General features: G+C 36.9%; 1 protein-coding gene across 2 annotated transcripts in view; it reads left to right on the top strand.

Annotated features, from left to right (window-relative positions):
* Window positions 1–18,969, top strand: part of LOC119720056 (phosphatidylethanolamine N-methyltransferase-like) — a 49,364-nt gene that overhangs the window by 15,640 nt on the left and 14,755 nt on the right. For both annotated transcript variants that reach the window (XM_038189575.1, XM_038189577.1), the window contains exon 4: window positions 18,750–18,865. In XM_038189575.1, coding sequence (XP_038045503.1) covers window positions 18,750–18,865 — 116 coding nt within the window. The remainder of the gene's footprint in view (window positions 1–18,749; window positions 18,866–18,969) is intronic.

Genomic DNA, 18,969 nt, shown 5'->3' with positions numbered 1-18,969 from the left:
AAATGCTTTATTATCAGAATTTCTCAGTTGGTGTTTTTTACTTACGCATGTGTGACAAAATGCTTAGGAAATTGCCACAGAAGCACACTTGTATATCACACATCAAATTAATTAACTGCTGTGTACATGCCATTCACAATAAGAAATCAGCTGTGTTACATACATGTACGATTTACAAATTATCTTTGCTATCGAAGTCCCACAGTAGAATTCCACTATTTGGAAACACACTGTGCAGGCATGCATGAATGCATATAGATTTACTGCACAAAATGCTATTGCAAACCTTGGCAACACAGGATAGTGAGCTATCTTGAGCAGCCAATCAGCTGCTGAGTTGGCAAACTTTTTCATGAATATGCATTTCTACTTGTAGGCTATGTATGTGTGTTAAGCTTTGAGTGAAGTTCCACTTATAAAAGGACACTGCACTTTGTGACACAGAAAACCATTGTATCTTTAGGCCAAAAAAAAAAAGTCTCTGGTTTCTGGTATGCGCGCGCGTCGCCGTAGCCATGCGCGTCGGCAAAATGAAAAAGTTTTTTTTTCAATAAAAGATGATGTCTCAAAACCGCCAAACTCACTGGTTTGACTGGAATCCTGCTGCTGCACAATTTTAACGTGTTTTTAGATGGGGTTATGATCGAGAATAAGCTTTATGTGGCCTCTCTGGACTCCCATATATTTGCCATATATTTGCACTAAGTTTAGTCGGGCACCATTTGCAGTCATCAGTCGACATTTGAAGCAAAAAAGTCAGGTAAAAAAAAAAAAAGCCGCGTCGCCGCACCACTTTTTGGACAAGCTCCATACCAGAAACCGGAGACTTTTTTTTTTTGGCCTTAGCTGTGTGTTTTTGCCTCACTGAAAGATCAATAAATTTGTAGCAATTCTGTAAAGGACAGAGCGTGAGGATGGGTAAATATGTTGACTTGCACAAATGACATTACAAATGGGATGGAAAATAAAAGATTCTGCACAGTATCAGCTTCTCAAGTGGAAAACTTTTCTCATGTATGTAAAGTACTTTTTAACAGCTTTCTTTCCATGCATGTATGTTCAGATTTGGTTTAGGATTTCTTACTTAAAATGCCATTTTACTTTTTGTGAAAAACACAGGATTGTAAACAGGATCCTGTGTTAATTTATGCATACTGTGTCAGCCAATCAAAACAGAAGGATTAGACCAATGAGAACTCATGTTACATCAAACTTTCAGCCAATGGGGCAACTTCTTATATTACTGGTTGACTTTGGTGGGAAAAGAAAGTGCAACTTTAGGCTCACTTTGTCACAGCCCATTGTGTGTCATAATGAGTATAATTTTCTTTCAAATTGCCCACCTCCACCCCATCACCTCCATTCGTAGGGTACTCGTGTGGGACAAAAATCCTTTTTTTTAGCTTTTCTGCTGTTGCAGTAGGAATAAACGTCTTATGCCTTACTGAATTCCATTCGTTTCTTGGATGTGTACCAAGAGGCGATTATTCCTCCCGTTGGTTCAGTCGGGGGAAGATTTTCTGGCGGGAATTAGACAGACATAGGTTAAACATTTTCATTGCCCTATCATAACGGCCAATAACTTTATTACATGCACTATTAATTGACCTATCATACAATGTAAATATACTATGACAGTTTCTATTTGTTGTGACAGGCACTGTAATTGCTCCCTGGAGGTTCACTAGGGGCCATTCCTCCCGTAGCTCCTTGCGTTAAGCGGGGGAACATCCTGTGCCTGAATTGTTTATTAATAGTTCAATTTTGGTATTTGTATTCAAGATTTTCTTCCATTATGTAACTAGGTCTGGTGTGCCCTCTTTATTAGGGTCTGGTGTGACTTATATATGGTGGGCCTGGTGTGCCCTATTCATGGCTGGGTCTGGTGCCCTATGTACCAGGGTCTGGTTTAATTTCCCGAATTTCAGGGTATTGTGTGACCTAGGTATGGTGTGACCTATATATGATAGGCCTGGTGTGCCATAATTTCAGGATATTGTGTGACCTATATTTGGTGGGCCTGGTGTGCCCTTTTCATGGCTGGGTCTGGTCAACCCAGGGGATCTGGTGTATCCCACTATATTGTATTTCTTTGCCAGTTTGCCCATGGTATCTGGCAATGTTGTGTTGAATAAATAGCTGTGGCAAATTACATACAAACAAAAATGATTGTGTGTTTTATATCAGTCTGAGAATGAATTGTTTATAATGTAGTTGCGTATTTCGTTCTCGAATCTTATCAATTAATTTTCAAAGCCCGCCGCCTCCCCTTTCAACCGCCTGGTAGTGTACTTTTTCATTCGCTAGGACCTGATTCTGGAGTTGACAATCCTCGTTGCCACATAATGATGGAGCCGGAGGGGAATTTCCTCCTGTTTTTCCTCCTTTCATGTCGTCGAAGCAAAATATTGAGGTTTCCAGGAGGTTTTCGCCCCTCCCCGAATTGGAATCCAGAGCGGAATTTCATTCAGAACGCCTGCATAGGTCTAAGGCTTAGCAATTTACTCAAGGTTGACATCCCCGAATTTTGTAGTCACCATTGAAATTATTGAATTTGATAAAAGTCATGTTGGGCAGCATTTTTAATGTCAATCACTACACCGATTTATCACGGGCTCGTGTTGAACCTCACTGTACATTTTTGTACAACAGACCTTGTTTTTCATGTATTATAAATCCGTGTAAATTAGTGGCGTTCGGGAAACATGCCAGTTGTTTGGCAAATTAACGGGGACGGAGAATTATGATGGAATGTTTTGCTTGGCACGCAATTAACCGTAAGGCGGCTATTGGGTTTCGCGGGGATCGCTACGACCGGAAACCAATTGGAATAGTGACGATATATTTTGTTATTTTGTGGGGATCGCAACGACCGGAAATACACTTGTACTTGTACAGTTAATGTGATTGTTTCGTTAACGTGTTTCGCGGGGATCGCTACGACCGGAAACAAATGGGATTATTGGTTTATACGTAATTATTTCGCGGGAATCGCAACGACCGGAAATATACTTGTACAGTTATGTTATTGCGTTGTTTTCTGTTTCGCGGGGATCGCTACGACTGGAAACAAATTGGAATATTGGATATACGTTATTATTTCGTGGGGATCGCAACGACCGGAAATAATACTTGTACAGTTATTGTTTAGCGCTGTTATTGGGTTTCGCGGGAATCGCTACGACCGGGAACATGAAATTGGGCTATAGATTTTCGCGGGGATCGCTACGACCGGAAAATCATTGTTAATATTTGCGTTAATGTTTATCAATTCTTATGATCGCAAACAATTGGAGACAATTTGATGTTTTACTTAACAAATGAACAAGTTTTCGTGGATCGCAGCGACCGGAAAACTTTTGCTGATAATCGATCTGGCAATAAACTGCTCTGGCCGAACCGTAAACAAAGTTCTGTTACTTGTCGAAGCCTGATTTCTTTACCAGCTGTCTTGTCGCATGGGGTAATAATGATTTTTTTAATTTGATTTTGGTTAGAATTAGTACTACTGTACTCTGATTTCACCAGATTTCAACATGGCACTATTCGTTATGAATTATGAATAAAACTGAAATTGAAACACGTACATGGTTAGTGAGTTTCCAACATTAAAAAAACATGCAAATGCAATAATGAACTAAAAATGGAAAAAAACAGGAAACTTCATTCCTAATTCGGCATAGACTCGAGTTGTAAGTCCATGAATTGTCCAAGGATGAGAATTTTTTGGGTCGCAGAGTTCGGTGTTCGACAGACCTGCGCAAAGAATTTCAATTGTTGCCTTTCAACAAATTCTTGAAAATCAGTTGCCTGGGTGATTTTGACGATCCGCTTGTTGGAGTAAAACAAATCCCCAGTCAATGTCCTCAGCTTTTTCCTCTTCTTCGACCTCAACCACATGTGAAATACACATAGAAGGGTCGCGGAGGAGTCCAGAAGCTCAACTTAATAGCGTACTTTCAGGCTCTATACAGAAACATCTTTAGTTGAGGATGTTAACAATAACAGGGACTTTTTCTACAGGTTTGGTTGAAACGTAAACTAGGGAAAATGAGGACTGGGACAAACTGATTGTGATCTAAAAACGGATACTGAATACTTACAACTACTACTACTACTGGAGAATTACTGAACACTGAAAGACTGATTGAAGGAATGAGAAACTGCTCATGGGGCAGTATTCATACACTGTGGAAAACAGGATGTACATGTGTATTTGAAATAAGAAGTACATGTACTTAAAAAGGGAAAATTTTTAGTCATGCACATATTAGTCTTCAATGACAAATAACCACTGGGTCTTGGAATGTAAGGTTCATTTAATTTTTTCTTGGGAACACATTTTGTTTAACTTTCTACTCTTCTTAAATGTGTAACAAACTATTTGACATCCCTTTTGGGTTAATTTTGGAAGCGCACTTCTGTAAATTAAACAATGAGAATTGCCATGTTTTTTAAGACAACTAAAGGGCACTGTTGCTGTGATTTCAGGAAGACTGTTTCTGGATTTCAGGTTGATGTCAGTTCAGGCAGACACTGCTCAGTTTAGGGTTTTTTGGAAATTGTGAACCCAAAAATGGCTCATTGAAAACATTTGTGAGAAAATTGGCTCATTGGCTTACCTCCATGTACTGACACAATAACGAATTGCCAAAGAAAAGAAAATTTATGACAGTAACATATCCAAAACTATAACAACTTTATTTATTTGTACTGAAATAGCTGTAACATTGAGGTTTCTGCCCAGAATGACATCACAATTTTGCTCATGAATATGGACATTTGCATTAGCATAAAAACCATCAAACTGCCCTTAAAAATGGCAAAACAAATATTGGAAATAGGATTGATTGGACACAAAGGTGTATTTTCAAGGATTGCTTTGAAAACATTTCCATCGCATGGCCCTTTAAGGGTAGAGTACATGTACATGTACATCATTCGTCATTTGTGCATTTTAATGTTTGAAGCAACTCATTTTTAAGTGCTAAAAATCTAAAGAAGGGTACCGGTACTTAACAACTAACCTGATGAAGTTTTAGCTCAGTGGATGCATTCTGAGTGGATGCATTCTGAGAAAAACAAGATTCTAAGATCTCGATTTCAACTAAAAAGTTGCCCTTTTTAGTCATGATTTGAATTGCACTCAAAATCAGCATCTGGGATATGTTCTCATTTCCAGCTGATTGCAGATACGTGTTCTCAAGCACTAAACTGATGAATTATAGAAAATGTGTGCATCATGTCAACACTTGCGTGCACCCATTCACGGCTTTGCCGAATTAAAAGCAAACAACTAACAGAACTTTCCTAAAATTTGTCTTCAGACGCATCTTTGGAAATGACCTTTTATTGTTTTCTGCAAAAAGACAGCATGCCAGAAAGATTAATTTTACATTGCTATTTTTCAACCAAGTATGCTTTTCTACAATACTTCATTAATTGTGTAATTACTTTTTGGAAATCTGCAAATGATGTATTCTACCTTTAAAACCTGCGAGCAGTATAAAGTAAGGTCGTATGCTCTGTAGAAAACAACACATACCCTACAGGCATCTTGTGTAGTTGTACATGTAGAGTCAAGTCTCGTCAATACAAACTCGTTCAGACCTAGCCAAATTGTTTGTTATATCAGAATTTTGTATTAAGAGGAACATCAGTCCCATTCATTGTGCACATAAATGCACAGTCGGGACTAAGGCTTTTTGTTTGTTATAACCAGAATTTTGTATTAACAGAGTTTGTACTAACGAGATTCAACTGTACATGTATATGTTGAAAGTGTGGAGCACAAGTTAAACAATCAGGGGGAATACTTAACCTATCACAGTAGAATCAAGTCAACACAGCTTGTGAAATATTGTCCAATTACAGTCGAGTCTCGGTAATACAAACTCGTTCGGACCTAGCCAAATTGTTTGTTATATCAGAATTTGTATTAAAGAGGTTGTGGAATGCTCGAAGACATTTCCGTCATTTTTTGGGTATATGTAGCCTAAGGTGTGATGAAATAAAAACGACCATTTTTTCTGTCATGAAATGAGTACAAAGGTTACTTTTGAAAGCTATTTTTCAGGTCCTGTTTCGACCCGAACGTGCAATTTGTTTAAAAGTCGTCGTTGCGGGCAGCAAACAAAACACAGTAAATCGTGACGTAATAAACAGGATTTGTTTATGCTACTCTGCATCGGAGTCCTGTTTATTACAACTTAAAAAAAAAAAAATAAGTCTCCGGTTTCTGGTATGGAGCTTGCCCAAAAAGTGGTGCAGCGACACGGCTTTTTTTTTTTTTAACCCGTTTTTTTCTTCTTCAAATGTCGGCTGATGACTGCAAATGGTGCCCGACTAAACTTAGTGCAAATATAATGGGAGTCCAGAGAGGCCACATAAAGCTTATTCTCGATCATAACCCCATCTAAAAACACGTTAAAACTGTGCAGCAACAGGATTCCAGTCAAACCAGTGAGTTTGGCGGTTTTGAGACATCTTTTATTGAAAAAAAAAAACTTTTTCATTTTGCCGACGCGCATGGCTACGGCGACCACGCGCATACCAGAAACCGGAGCCTTTTTTGGGGGGGCCTTATGAAGTTGACTTTCAAGTCATTATGTTTCGTGCTACATAGTTTTTAAATATGTGATTGGGTTTCGCTTTTTTTGACTCCCCTGTACTGTCCAATACTTTTTCGTAAATGTATAATGATCAAACACAAACTTGCACCACTTTTTTCCCAGTGTTGTAGTTGAGTACCTTTCCACAAGTACGAGTACTTTGCCATGAGTACGAGTACAAGGCAACATTTTTCTATGGGTACACACATTCCCTAGTAATTTTCACACATTACAGAAAAACCAAATAGTTCATGAATGTAATAAAGGTGAACCCTTTATCAAATACAAACAAATTTACCCAGTAGGACAACTTAATTAGATTTAATTAAACCGAGAAGGAAAGTGGGAGCCATGGAACATTTTGACATTTTTTAATTTAAAGTTTAAGACAAGTATGACTGGAGTCACACATTCGATACCAAACATTTTAAGGACAAGAGTGCATTGGCATTGCCAGGATGGGGCAAAAAAGCCCCCCCCCCCCCCGGAAAAGCGAGACACACACAAAAGAAAATAAAGAAGACAAGGTGCAAAGTCATATTGCTGTTAATTTATTGTACAGTATACATAACAACACGGGCGTCTGCAGGGGTGTCAATGAGAGTGGGGTGGGCAATGTCCCCCCGCCAACCCTCGAAAAAAAATACATGTACAATACATGTACATGTATATACCAGAGCAAGTACAATGATTTTTTAGAAATAATGTGCTTTGCCCCCTCTAGAAAAAAAATCATGGCAACACCCATGTAAGAGTGAGATAAGATTTGAATTAATAATATGGTCTAATAATGGTTGGTGCTTAACCTTTCACTTTATTTCATTGAGTCCAAATTATTTATTTGTTTTTATCTTGTAGGTGTCATGTGAATGACTCCTACAAGTTTGTACATGTATATTGTATTCAGCATGATAAAGCTGTTAGCTATGCACAGATGAGAAAATAAACTGAGTGCTGAACATGCCTTCATTCAAGTCAAGTTTTTTTTCAAATTTTTATTACACTATTTTTTTTAAAGAGTGCGAGTATGAGTACTTTACCATGAGTACGAGTATGAGCACGAAAAAATACTCCAGTACAAGTATGAGTAATACAAACACTGCTTTTTGCCTTCATATATCATCTCAATAAAGGTCAGTCATTGCAAAAATGATAAGAAATGAATCTGGGACTGAGAAACATTTCCAATTTGTAAAAAAATGGCTATACTCCATAGACTTTGTACACAAAGTGGCGTCATGATGCAACAATTTTTCCAAAAACACAATTTCAGGGATTTTTATTTTATTTTATTTTTTAAATTAGTTAATTAGTGAGTTGGGAAGGAGAGCAGTACCGTGGTCACTTATTAAACTAAATAACTTGTACTTTGATGCTTTGTTCAGAACAAAGGGTGATGGTCACAGCCCTTTCACCCAGTAAAGGAAAATCTTAACCCTTACAATGGGAGATCTTACACTACCAGTAACTTAAAAATGTGGAAACACTCTTCCAGTATTCAAATGTCTGGGCTGTGGAATCAAAATTTCCAACGTCCTGAAGTTTTTGTCATTGATCTGTGTTCTTTGTGGGACAACTCATGGAATAAAATGTGCATGAGCTGTTCCACAAAAACCAGAGAATCATGAGAAAGATGGCGTGATGCTATAGATGACACTTGAGTGATGTTGATGCCTTCCACCTGTATCCTGCATTGCATATGTATCCATGTCCTCCATCCGTGTTAGCAACAAATACGATTTTTTTTTTATTTGTCTCCAAAATGTCTTCCAAGAAAAAACATATCAAAAAATTCCTCTGTGAGCATTTTATTGTATTCTGAAAATGAATATGTGATTCTATGAGACAGGCTATTTTTAGCCTAAAATCTAAATCGAAAACAATCTTGCAATCCGACCCCTGTTTTTTTTCACATATCATCTGAGTGAAGATCATTCATTGCAAAAATGATGATAAAACATGAATCTGGAACTGAGAAACATTTTCAATTTTGTTAGGAAACACTTGTTTCAAAACTGTTTTGACTCTCCATAGACTATGTACACAATCACGGAAGTGGCATCAGGTTGCAACATTTTTTCCTGCAAATCAAGTTATTTTATGCAATTTCTTCTTGTCCATTTTTAACAATAAACTGACAGAGATACATGACAGTTGGAAAATCATATCTTGATTCAGATTCAATTGAAATGTCAACTTGCAAATTGAGTTTGATGGGATAGAAGTAACAAATACAAATCTTAGTCACATTTACAGAAATAGGATTCAGATTATCAGAAATCATAAAAATGTTATCCTAGCATCATCCACATGCTTTACACAGGTGTATACTGATAAACTTTGACAGTTACGATAGTTCTTAATCCCAAACCCCTCCTAGGGCGTGTAAAAAATTATATCAGAATTGAAGGTTTCACGATTGTTAGGCTAAACTCGTGTACCAAATTAGTAATATAAGAAAGTAACTTGGAATGGCCCGAGTGCAGTTTACACAGCTTTTCTTTTTTTAGCCTCAGTAATAATGGGTTGAGAAACACAGTTTTGTTTGAAAATATTTGTGCCTCTCCATGCATCAAGGTGGCGCATAAGCTCTTAGTACCTTAAACTGTTAAAAATGAAGGAATGGCTGGAAAGCAAATGGCTTACCCTTGGAGTTACTGATGTTGAATTGAGGGATACATGAAGACATAGCGAGAGCATACTAGCACTCTGTGCTCAACCTTGGTGTCCACTGGTCCTAATGGCTCTTTCTCCCGCCAACAGGCCCTTTTCTATAATCCATGGTGCATAATTGATGACATCACCCACAGCCTAACTATTGTCTTGATCATCAGCATAACAAAGATGGGTAGAGAAGCTTACTCACATCATACTGCCTCTGGTAGCATGCTGTAAAACAAACACAATGCATACAATAGAAGGATCTTGGCTAGCTGGAGCATCAACCCAGGGCATTGTACACACATACTTCCACCTCATTGTCTTGCTTCCAAGCAAACAACTAAGCTGTTACCTAAGAGAGCTTTTCATGGCATGGCTTAACCCAGACCATCAATACTTTCCTTCTTGCTGGAGAAAGTCCATTATATTATGTATAGATGCTTTATAGATCTTTTCTGTGTTCAATACTGGTGTCATCTGGATTAAAACTCCACATCGTGCGATAACTGCATGTTTAGTGCATAAAACATTGAGTTTTTAGCTTCATATTAGTTGATCTTAGTGAAAATGGCAAATAACTAAACATGAATATTATAGTATATTGTATTTAAATAAGTGTTTTGTGTCTGCATGAAATATTGGAGATTACGAATGGGACCCAAAGTAATGCTTGTAAAATGACTTTCACTGGAATTGATAGCATCCATAATTTGTATTAACTTTTGGAAGATATAATTGTGTAGAACTTGAATAGTTAATAAACAGTTCATAAGTAGGTTCATAATTATAATTTTAAAATTATTCATATATTTATAATATATAATCAGCTGAAAGAAATAATGAAAGTGTGACTCCGCCCACAATGTACTTGGTAAACTGATAACTTAGCCTATCTACATCATTCTGATGTAAGAATAGCTATTTACATGCATACAAGAAATTATAGGCTTTGTATGTTTTAAGTCTACAAAGTCAAAGCATCATTCAATTAAAATTCCATTTTTTATATTTTTGTTTCCAGGAAGTTAAGGAACCATAAAGCTGTGACAATATCTGGCCATACTTTGTGAAAGTTCCATTGAGGTGTAGCATTTGAAAATTTTCTGAAAATGCAAGTTTCACATTTTTCCCGCCATATTATTGACTATGGTAAGCATCCTTGTTAATAATTTAGCTGTTTTACCCCATGCAAAGATGATTGTCCTGTAGTTACCTAATCCAGCTTCTCTAAATCCATGGGTTGCATCTTCTGGCTGCTTTGAATTCTATTGTGTAGTACATTGATCTATTTGTCATTATGGCCTTCATGAGAGCTGAGTCTTTGGTGAGTGTAGTCAATGGCAAATCGTGAGAACAACACAGCAGGTCCTTTTGTACTAGTATAACATGTACACTCATCTCTTAAGTTATTTCCTTCCCTGATAGATCTCATCTTGGTACTTGTTGAGGGTTGTAAGGCCACTTGTTATGAAGTTTTATAGATTTGGCAAAAAAAAAGTGATATCAGACTACCACATTAAAGGGAATTATGTCCTATAATGCACCCAAGTAGGCTACAAAACGCATTTTAAACAAACTGATGGAAATAGCATTTAAAAGTTCTTGTAGGATATAAACGTCTACACAAACATCCTTTAATAACTAGGAATTTTCGTGTTATTCTTGCGATGACGAGCGAAAACGAATTTCGGAGGTCAAAATTTTGACACCGAAAACCCCCCGAGCTGTTTGGGTGCGAGTTGTTATTCCGGTCAAACACTTTTCCTTTGAAAACATTTCTCAAAAACATGTGTCGGTTGACATATTTGCAAATTTGGCAGGGTGAAAAACCACCACTTTTGTTTCAGATTAGTCAAATTACTGCAGCTTTGCCAGTCTTCCTCAGAGTTTACTTGCCAACAATGAGAACATATCCACCATATTACGTGTGCTGCCACCGCGTGCAGAGCAGCCTACATACACACAAATTACAGCTGGAAATATGCATAGGTATGTTGCAAAATGTCAGCCGCGTCAGAAGTCAACTTCTATTGTGTTTTTCCCATCTTTTCACGGTACTGTATCAGGTTGGTTTTCTTTCAACCAGATCTTTGAAATGGTATAAGTAAACAATCCAAAACCTACTACAGTCTTTAGGGGATTTCAGGCCGTAATGCCCCTTTAATTTATTCATGTTTCATTAGGGAAGAGCTAAGTCAAAATACACTGCAAAAAACTATCTTTAAATTGAATTGATTTTTTTTGGGAACAACCAGTGTAAAACTTTTACACAGTGAGTGGTAGTATGCAAGAGGGAATTATCAACATACATGTAGATTATACCACAGCATGCAAAAAACACATCTTTTTTATCTGCCATTGTGACAGACCACCACATTCACAAGAGGTGGAGGGCACAGGTGGTAAATGTGATTCATGTTCTTGTATTATTACAATAATGTGCCACCATTATGTTGGCTTTTAATGAATTTATAGTATGAAGTATAATAAATGCAGTACAACAAACTGTATCTCACAAAACTATGTTGTACTGCATTTATTATCTGATTTCCCTAAATAAATCGAAAATAAGCATGATAAGGGCGTCAGCTATGAGAAAGCAATGAGATGATTAGATGGGGTGCATACCTATGTTCTCCACTACCGATGTTCCCCGAAATCCTAACCCTTACCCTAATGCTAACCCTTACCCTAACCCTAATCCTTAGGATTTCGGGGAACATAGGTATTGGGGAACTTCGGGTAGACCCTATTAGATAAGATAAAGGGAATACATGTATACAACATTTGCTAACATCGAAAAACAAAACTACCAAGTTTTTACGAAATACCTTTCTAGGATGTTGGTAAATGACAGTCTAAAGCATCCTGTAAAATTATGGCACCTGGTGTGAAGTCATTTTCAAGAAAATGGTATTTTTGTATACATTTCCAACAGTGGTTGGCCGACCACCGTTGGAAAAACCAAACTATTTGTCAACTACTGCTCCAAATTTGTAATTTTTTTCAGTCAAAATTTTGTTTGCTATTGGTTACATGTTCATGAACGGGTGCAGGCCAGCTAGACTGGTTCCCTTGCCTTACAATTTTCCGGCATCTATAAATGGATCCATTTCATCTTTAGTGGAGTCAGGGAACCAGACTACTTGAACATTTTTGTTTTCTTAGTTTTCCAGCATTTTCGAACACAAAACTTCAAACATGTCAGTGTAACAATATTTGATCTATCATACTAACCCCTCAAATAGGTCATATCTGAAAATTACAGCAAAATCCAATGATGTACAAAATTGTTACAACTCGTTCCTTGTTCTATGTTTAGAGGCAACATTTTATAGTCTAGATAGGCTAGATTGATTGCTAGTGGTCCAAAACATGAATGTACCAAAATTTGTGGGGCTAGGATAAGGGAAAATTGGGGTTAGGGGTCATTAAAGTTGAAAAATTGTGCACACAACCCTATAGGAATGTCTCCCTAGGGTAGCATTTTCCGTAACAACAATATTAATAGTAATAATAATAATTGTAAATCTGTTTCCAGCAATAAAAATATACATGGATGAGTGTATATATGACTTCATCAAAATTAAACAGGTTACCTAGAGAAATTGAGTGTAGATGGATTCTTTTAGGGGAGATAGATCCTCATAGATACATTGATTACCGACTTACTCCAGCCAGTCAAGACGTTATTGATTACGTTTATTGTTACAAGCTTTTCTAAAGCTGATGAATACTTTGCATCAGTAGTTTTCATAACAAAGGGGGCTGATTAGTTTCAAGAGATAGAGAGAAAATAATAGGGTGTCAGAGGAGGGACCAGCTCAAAAACCGTTACACTGGTACCTTTCACCCCCACCATTTGGATTTATCTTCCCAGATACTAGAGACCGTGACATTATTAAATAAAAAGACTGCTTCAATTAGCCGACAAGCATAACACATTTGTAATGCTTTGTAATGTACATGCATATATGTACAGTATATTTACATGTACACTGGAAACGTACAGTCCTAGTACGGGGCGGGTGCGGGGGGGGGGTTGAAGGGTTAACTCCTAACCCCCCCCCCCCCCCCGCACTACCCTTTCAAATGAAAAACACATTTCTTTCTCTGTCAATAAATTGCTGGGTGACAATAATTGCCGTCCATTTCGAATAATTTAATAATTGATTATTCAAAACTTTGTTGACCAAATATTTCAATATTCGAAACTCCCCAATCATGTTTTACACACGGCAGGTTCAATTGCTTGCACCGTCAGTCAAAAGTTGCATGCAAAGTTCGCAGGTAAAAATTTGCATGCGACAATTGATGTTATGGAATGCTGGAGTGTTCTAGAGTACATATTTTCTGCTTTAAGGATGCGAACAATGAAATGCATTCAACAGGAATGTTAGCGTGAAAAATTGGCTTCTGACAATAAAGCACTGCAACTTGAAAATAAAAAAAAATCACAGTTTTTTTTGCACTTGCGTAATTTTTTTTTCATTCTAACCGACAAAAAGCTATTGGAATATTTGGTTGATGATGGAATATTGGGTATATTCGGGGCAGCCCTAGTAACAAGTCTTATGTAAGAAGTTTGAACTGTCCACAAATCAGTTTTTGACTATATACTGCAGTCACCATTAATTTTTAAAGGGAAAATACAACATTTGCAAACATCAAAAAATAAAACTACCAAATTATTTTGAAATACCTTGCTGGACTGTTAGTGAATGACAGTCTAAAGCATCCTGTAAACTCATGGCACCTGGAAAACTGTCATTTTCAAGAAAAGTGGTATTTTTGTAACAATTTCCAACGCTAGTCAACCGACCAGCGTTGGAAAAAAACTGGCTTTTTTTCAAATGCTGGCCCCAATTAACCATATTTAGTTAGTCCGCATTTGTTTGCAATCGATTACACAGCTATGAACTGGTACAAGCCAGCTAGACTGGTTCCCTGACCTAACAATTCCCCAATGTCTATAAATTGCTCTATTTGATCTAAAATGGAGTCAGGGAACCAGACTACAGGAAAATGATTGTTTTTCTTGGTTTTTATAGCATCTACGAACCCAAAATGTAAAAAAAGTAAGTGTAACAATATTTTCTATATAATACCAACATCCATCCATTTCTGAAAATTACAGCAAAAGCAAATGATGTATATTCCCTTTAACAAGTTATTGTTCATTCATTCGTTAGACATAGGCATTTGCCCGTGGTCTCCTCCTCAAATTACATACACAGTTGGGATCACTGGCTCCGCTCCCACCACAGCCCGTCTTTCCAGTGCTGCTGCTTTCAGTTCGTTGGTGTCACACCTTGACCATTCACGGATGTTGTCCACCCAGCAAGTTATTGTTGTCTTGTCAGAAATCAGAAACATGAGCACTGAGCTTTGCAATACTCTGAACAGGATGGCACAGGTATCATTATTCAAAATAATGAAAGCAATAGTGAGAATAATTGTATGATGTGACATATGGAATCAGTGGCCAGACTCTAAAAAATAAAAAAATAAAAATTGTTGGGGGGCAAAGAAATAGTTTTTGGGGCAGTCAAAATAAAATCTAAAGCCTGTATATGGGCGTGCGTGCCCATTGTCAATGGTCCAGAAATAAGCCACTAGACAACTTAGAAGAGTAGTTGTTTTTAACATAGAGCTGAGAACTGTATCAAACTGCAGAACGGTGAATAACAAATGTACAAAGACAATGTATGGCGTGTTTTTCTACCAAAGTACCAATGTTCATAATGCTTTCATTGGCCAAAAATGTGTCCACATTTTATGATTCTTAAAAGTGAAGAAAATAAAGAAAATAAATTAATCTATTTGTTGATAAAGTGTTGGGAGAAAACTTGGGGTGGGGTGGGGGGGGGGGGGGAGGCAAACTGGGGGGGGGGGGAGCAAGGAAAAAACTGGGGGGGGGGGAATCAATTCCCACCCCCCTACCCCCGCCACTGGATGGAATGTTCCAGTGCACAAATGTGAATCATTCATTATTTGTTTTATACAACGCCTGAATAAATCCTCGTCATCTGATTGGTCAACAAGTGTATGTGGCCATGCAGTGGAACTTCTATTTTTTGTGGTGCATCTTGGCTGTGGGTTAGGATGAATACATGTAATTCAATAACACATTATCAGCAAACCAAATGACAGGGATTTCTTCATTGTATAATTAACAAGAATATCTCGGTGGCGTAGCAAGGTCATTTTGATGGGGGGGGGGGAGGGTTAGACCGCCCTTTTTTGCACGAGTGCCCTTTTTTCACGGTTGCACTTGTGAAAGAAGCGGCACTCGTGAAAAAAGGGGCACTCATTGACAAAATATTGTAAATACCCCCCTGCTGGCTATGCCACTGTGTAGAAGATTTGAAAATAGATAAAATGAAGAAAAAACAAAGGGAATTAATTAATTTTTTAAGTTCTTGATAATGTTTGCTTGAATGTTTGCATAGGAATAAAATCTATCCTATAACTCGATCACGTCAGGTATGAAGTCAATCCTTTTTTTAAATAAAGTTTTTAAACTAAATACCATATTTAGCAGAGTCAATTAAAACAATATATAGAGATTTGCATTTGTTTTGTGTACAAATGCAGGTTGATCTGACAGGCTACCATTTCATTGGAAACCACCCAGTGAAGTTGTGAATATTTTATGTCAGAACAGAGAAAGGTTCACGAAATTCAGTCTTTCCATCAACAACCAATTTGTTTTTAATTAGCAAAAAAAATGCATCTATTAGGGTACGATCAATTTCAGTATACATTTTATGTACACGTACACGTTAGTTCCGGTTTGATGACGTCTTCAATTAAAATGGGCAAAATGAATACTGATTTAGTTCAGAGGTGATACAAGTTCAATATGAAGTGAAAAGAACTTCTGAAAATATGGAAATTATAATGCATGTCAATAACACCTAACTTTTGATTCGATGACCTCACAGCATTTGGAAGCCCAATCAACATTGTATCGAATATCATTATTTGTGCTACGAACATAGTCATTGCACACTGATCAAATGATGGATTAAAAAAAAAAAGAAATTTTCATTTATTTTCAATTTCTCCCTACAATAACTTCCAGTCTGCTGACATCATGATTCTGAAACCTGCAAAGTTGTTTTTGGTTGTCGAAAGAATATCTAAGAGCACTTTTGTGAAATTTTGACGAATGGTTTTTAAATTAAAAAGTTCAACTGTCTTTGATGTGCCGCTAGAGGGTGCCCTTTCGGATGATGACGTCATAAGGCTGTTTTTGTGTGTGTTTGGCATACCTCACTAAACACTTCCATAGTTTGTCTGTTGTAAAATGCTTCCGTTTCAAGGTATTTGTACACTTTTCTATTTTCATTGCACTTCTGGTAACACCAGAAGAAAGGTCAAACGGGTGCCCGGGAATAAAACATACTGCACTAAGCAATGTGTAATTGATCACAAACAATCAACGGTATTCCATTCATTTAAAAAATGATAGTCCGAATAATTATTCAATTTTTGACCTAAAATCGCTTGTAATTTGATACATGATGACATCATCTTCGGACCAGGGTTTGTTTGTTTGTTGGGTGGGGTGTTGGGGTGTTTGTTTGTTTGTTTGTAACTATTTCGATAATTGCCCTGAAAACAGAAATTGCAATTGACAGAAAATTGGAACAAAATTGCTTGTAATTTGATACCTCATGAAGTCATGATGTCAGAGAAATGTGCACATTTTAAACATCAGGAGTGATGTTGGTTCAAAGTGACAAATTTATACCGTAAAGCGTTGAGAAAAAAAGCTGCGAAGAATTATTCTCCGAAAAAATAAAAAAAATAAAGTAGACATTCGCGTTTGTTGAGTTACAAATGCAGGGTGATCTGGCAGACAATTACTTCAGTGGACATTGCCCAGTTAAGTTGTGCATATTTTTGTCAGAACAGAAAAAAAATCAACAAATTCAGCTTTTTCCAGTGGATCCAATTGTTTTAATTTGAAAATAATGCGTCCTTTTAGGTTAGATAATTTTTTTTTATACGTACATGTTACTCCCGGTTAGATGACGTCTTCAGTTAAAAGTTTGCAAACATATTTACTTCAGAGAGGATACATATAATGAAGTGAAAAGAACGTCTGAAAATATGAATTGTACAATGAATGTACACGTGTGTTACACCTAACATACGGTTAATGACGTCACAGCATTAGGGAGCCCAAGGTCAACATTGTACCTGACCTCATTATTTGTTCCATGAACATTGCCAGTGGATACAGATTATATAATATCTTTAATTTAAAAAAGAAAATTGATGTTTCAAATTCTCCCCATTTTAACTTCCTATTCGATTACATAATGTCCAAAGAATATCTATGGGCAATTAAGTAAAATTTTGATGAATGGTTTTTAAATTAAAAAAAGTTCAACTGTCTGTTACATGCCGCGAGGGGGCACCCTTTTAAATGATAACGTCATCATGCTATCATTGTGTTTAGTATCCCTAACTAAACATTTCCATAATTTGTTTCATTGTAGTAAAATGCTTCTGTTTTCAAGTTACATTAAATCCTTATTGCACTTCCTGTAACACGGTAAGTAAAGGTCGAACGGCTTTGTGCTCAAGAATCCAAATTATTGCCCGAGACAATGTCTAACTGATTAACGAAAAATGAGAACAATACTCCATTCATGTAAAAAGTTAAAATTCAAAGTGATTTTTCAAATTTTGACCTTAAATTGCTTGTTATTTGATACCTGATGATGTCATGATGACATCACAATTTTGTCATATCTTCGGACCAGGGCTCAGGTTTATAGTATGAACCTGACTTCATGCTAGGTGTTATCATCATCTTGTAAACCGTGTTTGAAAGAAATTTCTGTTTGTTTTGATGTGAGGGTCATGTATATATTTTGAATTCGCCTAACTGACCTTGTAGCCTTGAAAGTAATGACAAACAGTGGTACTCAATTAATGATCTATTAATTTGATTACAAAATAGGATTATGATTTATCATTTTGTTCAAGTGTTATAAGAAAAAGAAGATGGCCACCTTTTCAACTAAAATCGCTTGTAATTTGATACCTGATGACTTCATCATGGCGTCTGTATGCACACCTCTGGATCAGGGATGATGTTGCTTCAAAGTTACAAGAGTTTATGCCATAAATCGTTAAAAGAAAACCTGCTGAGAATTATTGTCTGGCAAAAAAAAGAAAAAGAAGGAAAGAAAGACGTAAAGAAGAGGAGAAGATTAGTTCTTATCAATTCTAAACGGCGATTCACCCAATAAAGAAGACTTATTCAAAATGTGATCAGGTCATCACCCAACAATGGTTATTTTCCACACAAGCTCAGTGAATGACGAATAATTTGCCTTCTGGGTTTTTGAAAAATAAATAAAATATCAGAATTGGCCTGAATTGAAAAAAAAATGAGATGAGAAAGTGGTTCTTACATTTGCATTTGAATAAAACTAAGAATTGATTTGATTACAGATGGCAAGATTAGAGTTAAGAACAAAGATGATCAGCAGACTTTGTGGAGGGCCTCGCATTGGATGTTTCTTCCTTGGTGCCACTATTTTCTTCCTATCTGCAGTAAGAGGACGCAGGTTAGATGGTTGAGTATTCAAACTCATATGATTTTTGTAGCAGGGGTACATGATGAATTTTGTGCTGTGTTATTACCCCTCGTGATCACTCGTAAAACAACCTT

Source organism: Patiria miniata, unplaced genomic scaffold (genome assembly GCF_015706575.1).
Source record: "Patiria miniata isolate m_02_andy unplaced genomic scaffold, ASM1570657v1 HiC_scaffold_9, whole genome shotgun sequence".
Classification (NCBI taxonomy): domain Eukaryota; kingdom Metazoa; phylum Echinodermata; class Asteroidea; order Valvatida; family Asterinidae; genus Patiria; species Patiria miniata.
Note: the sequence above shows the minus strand (reverse complement) of the source record. Positions and strands in the feature narration are given on the sequence as shown.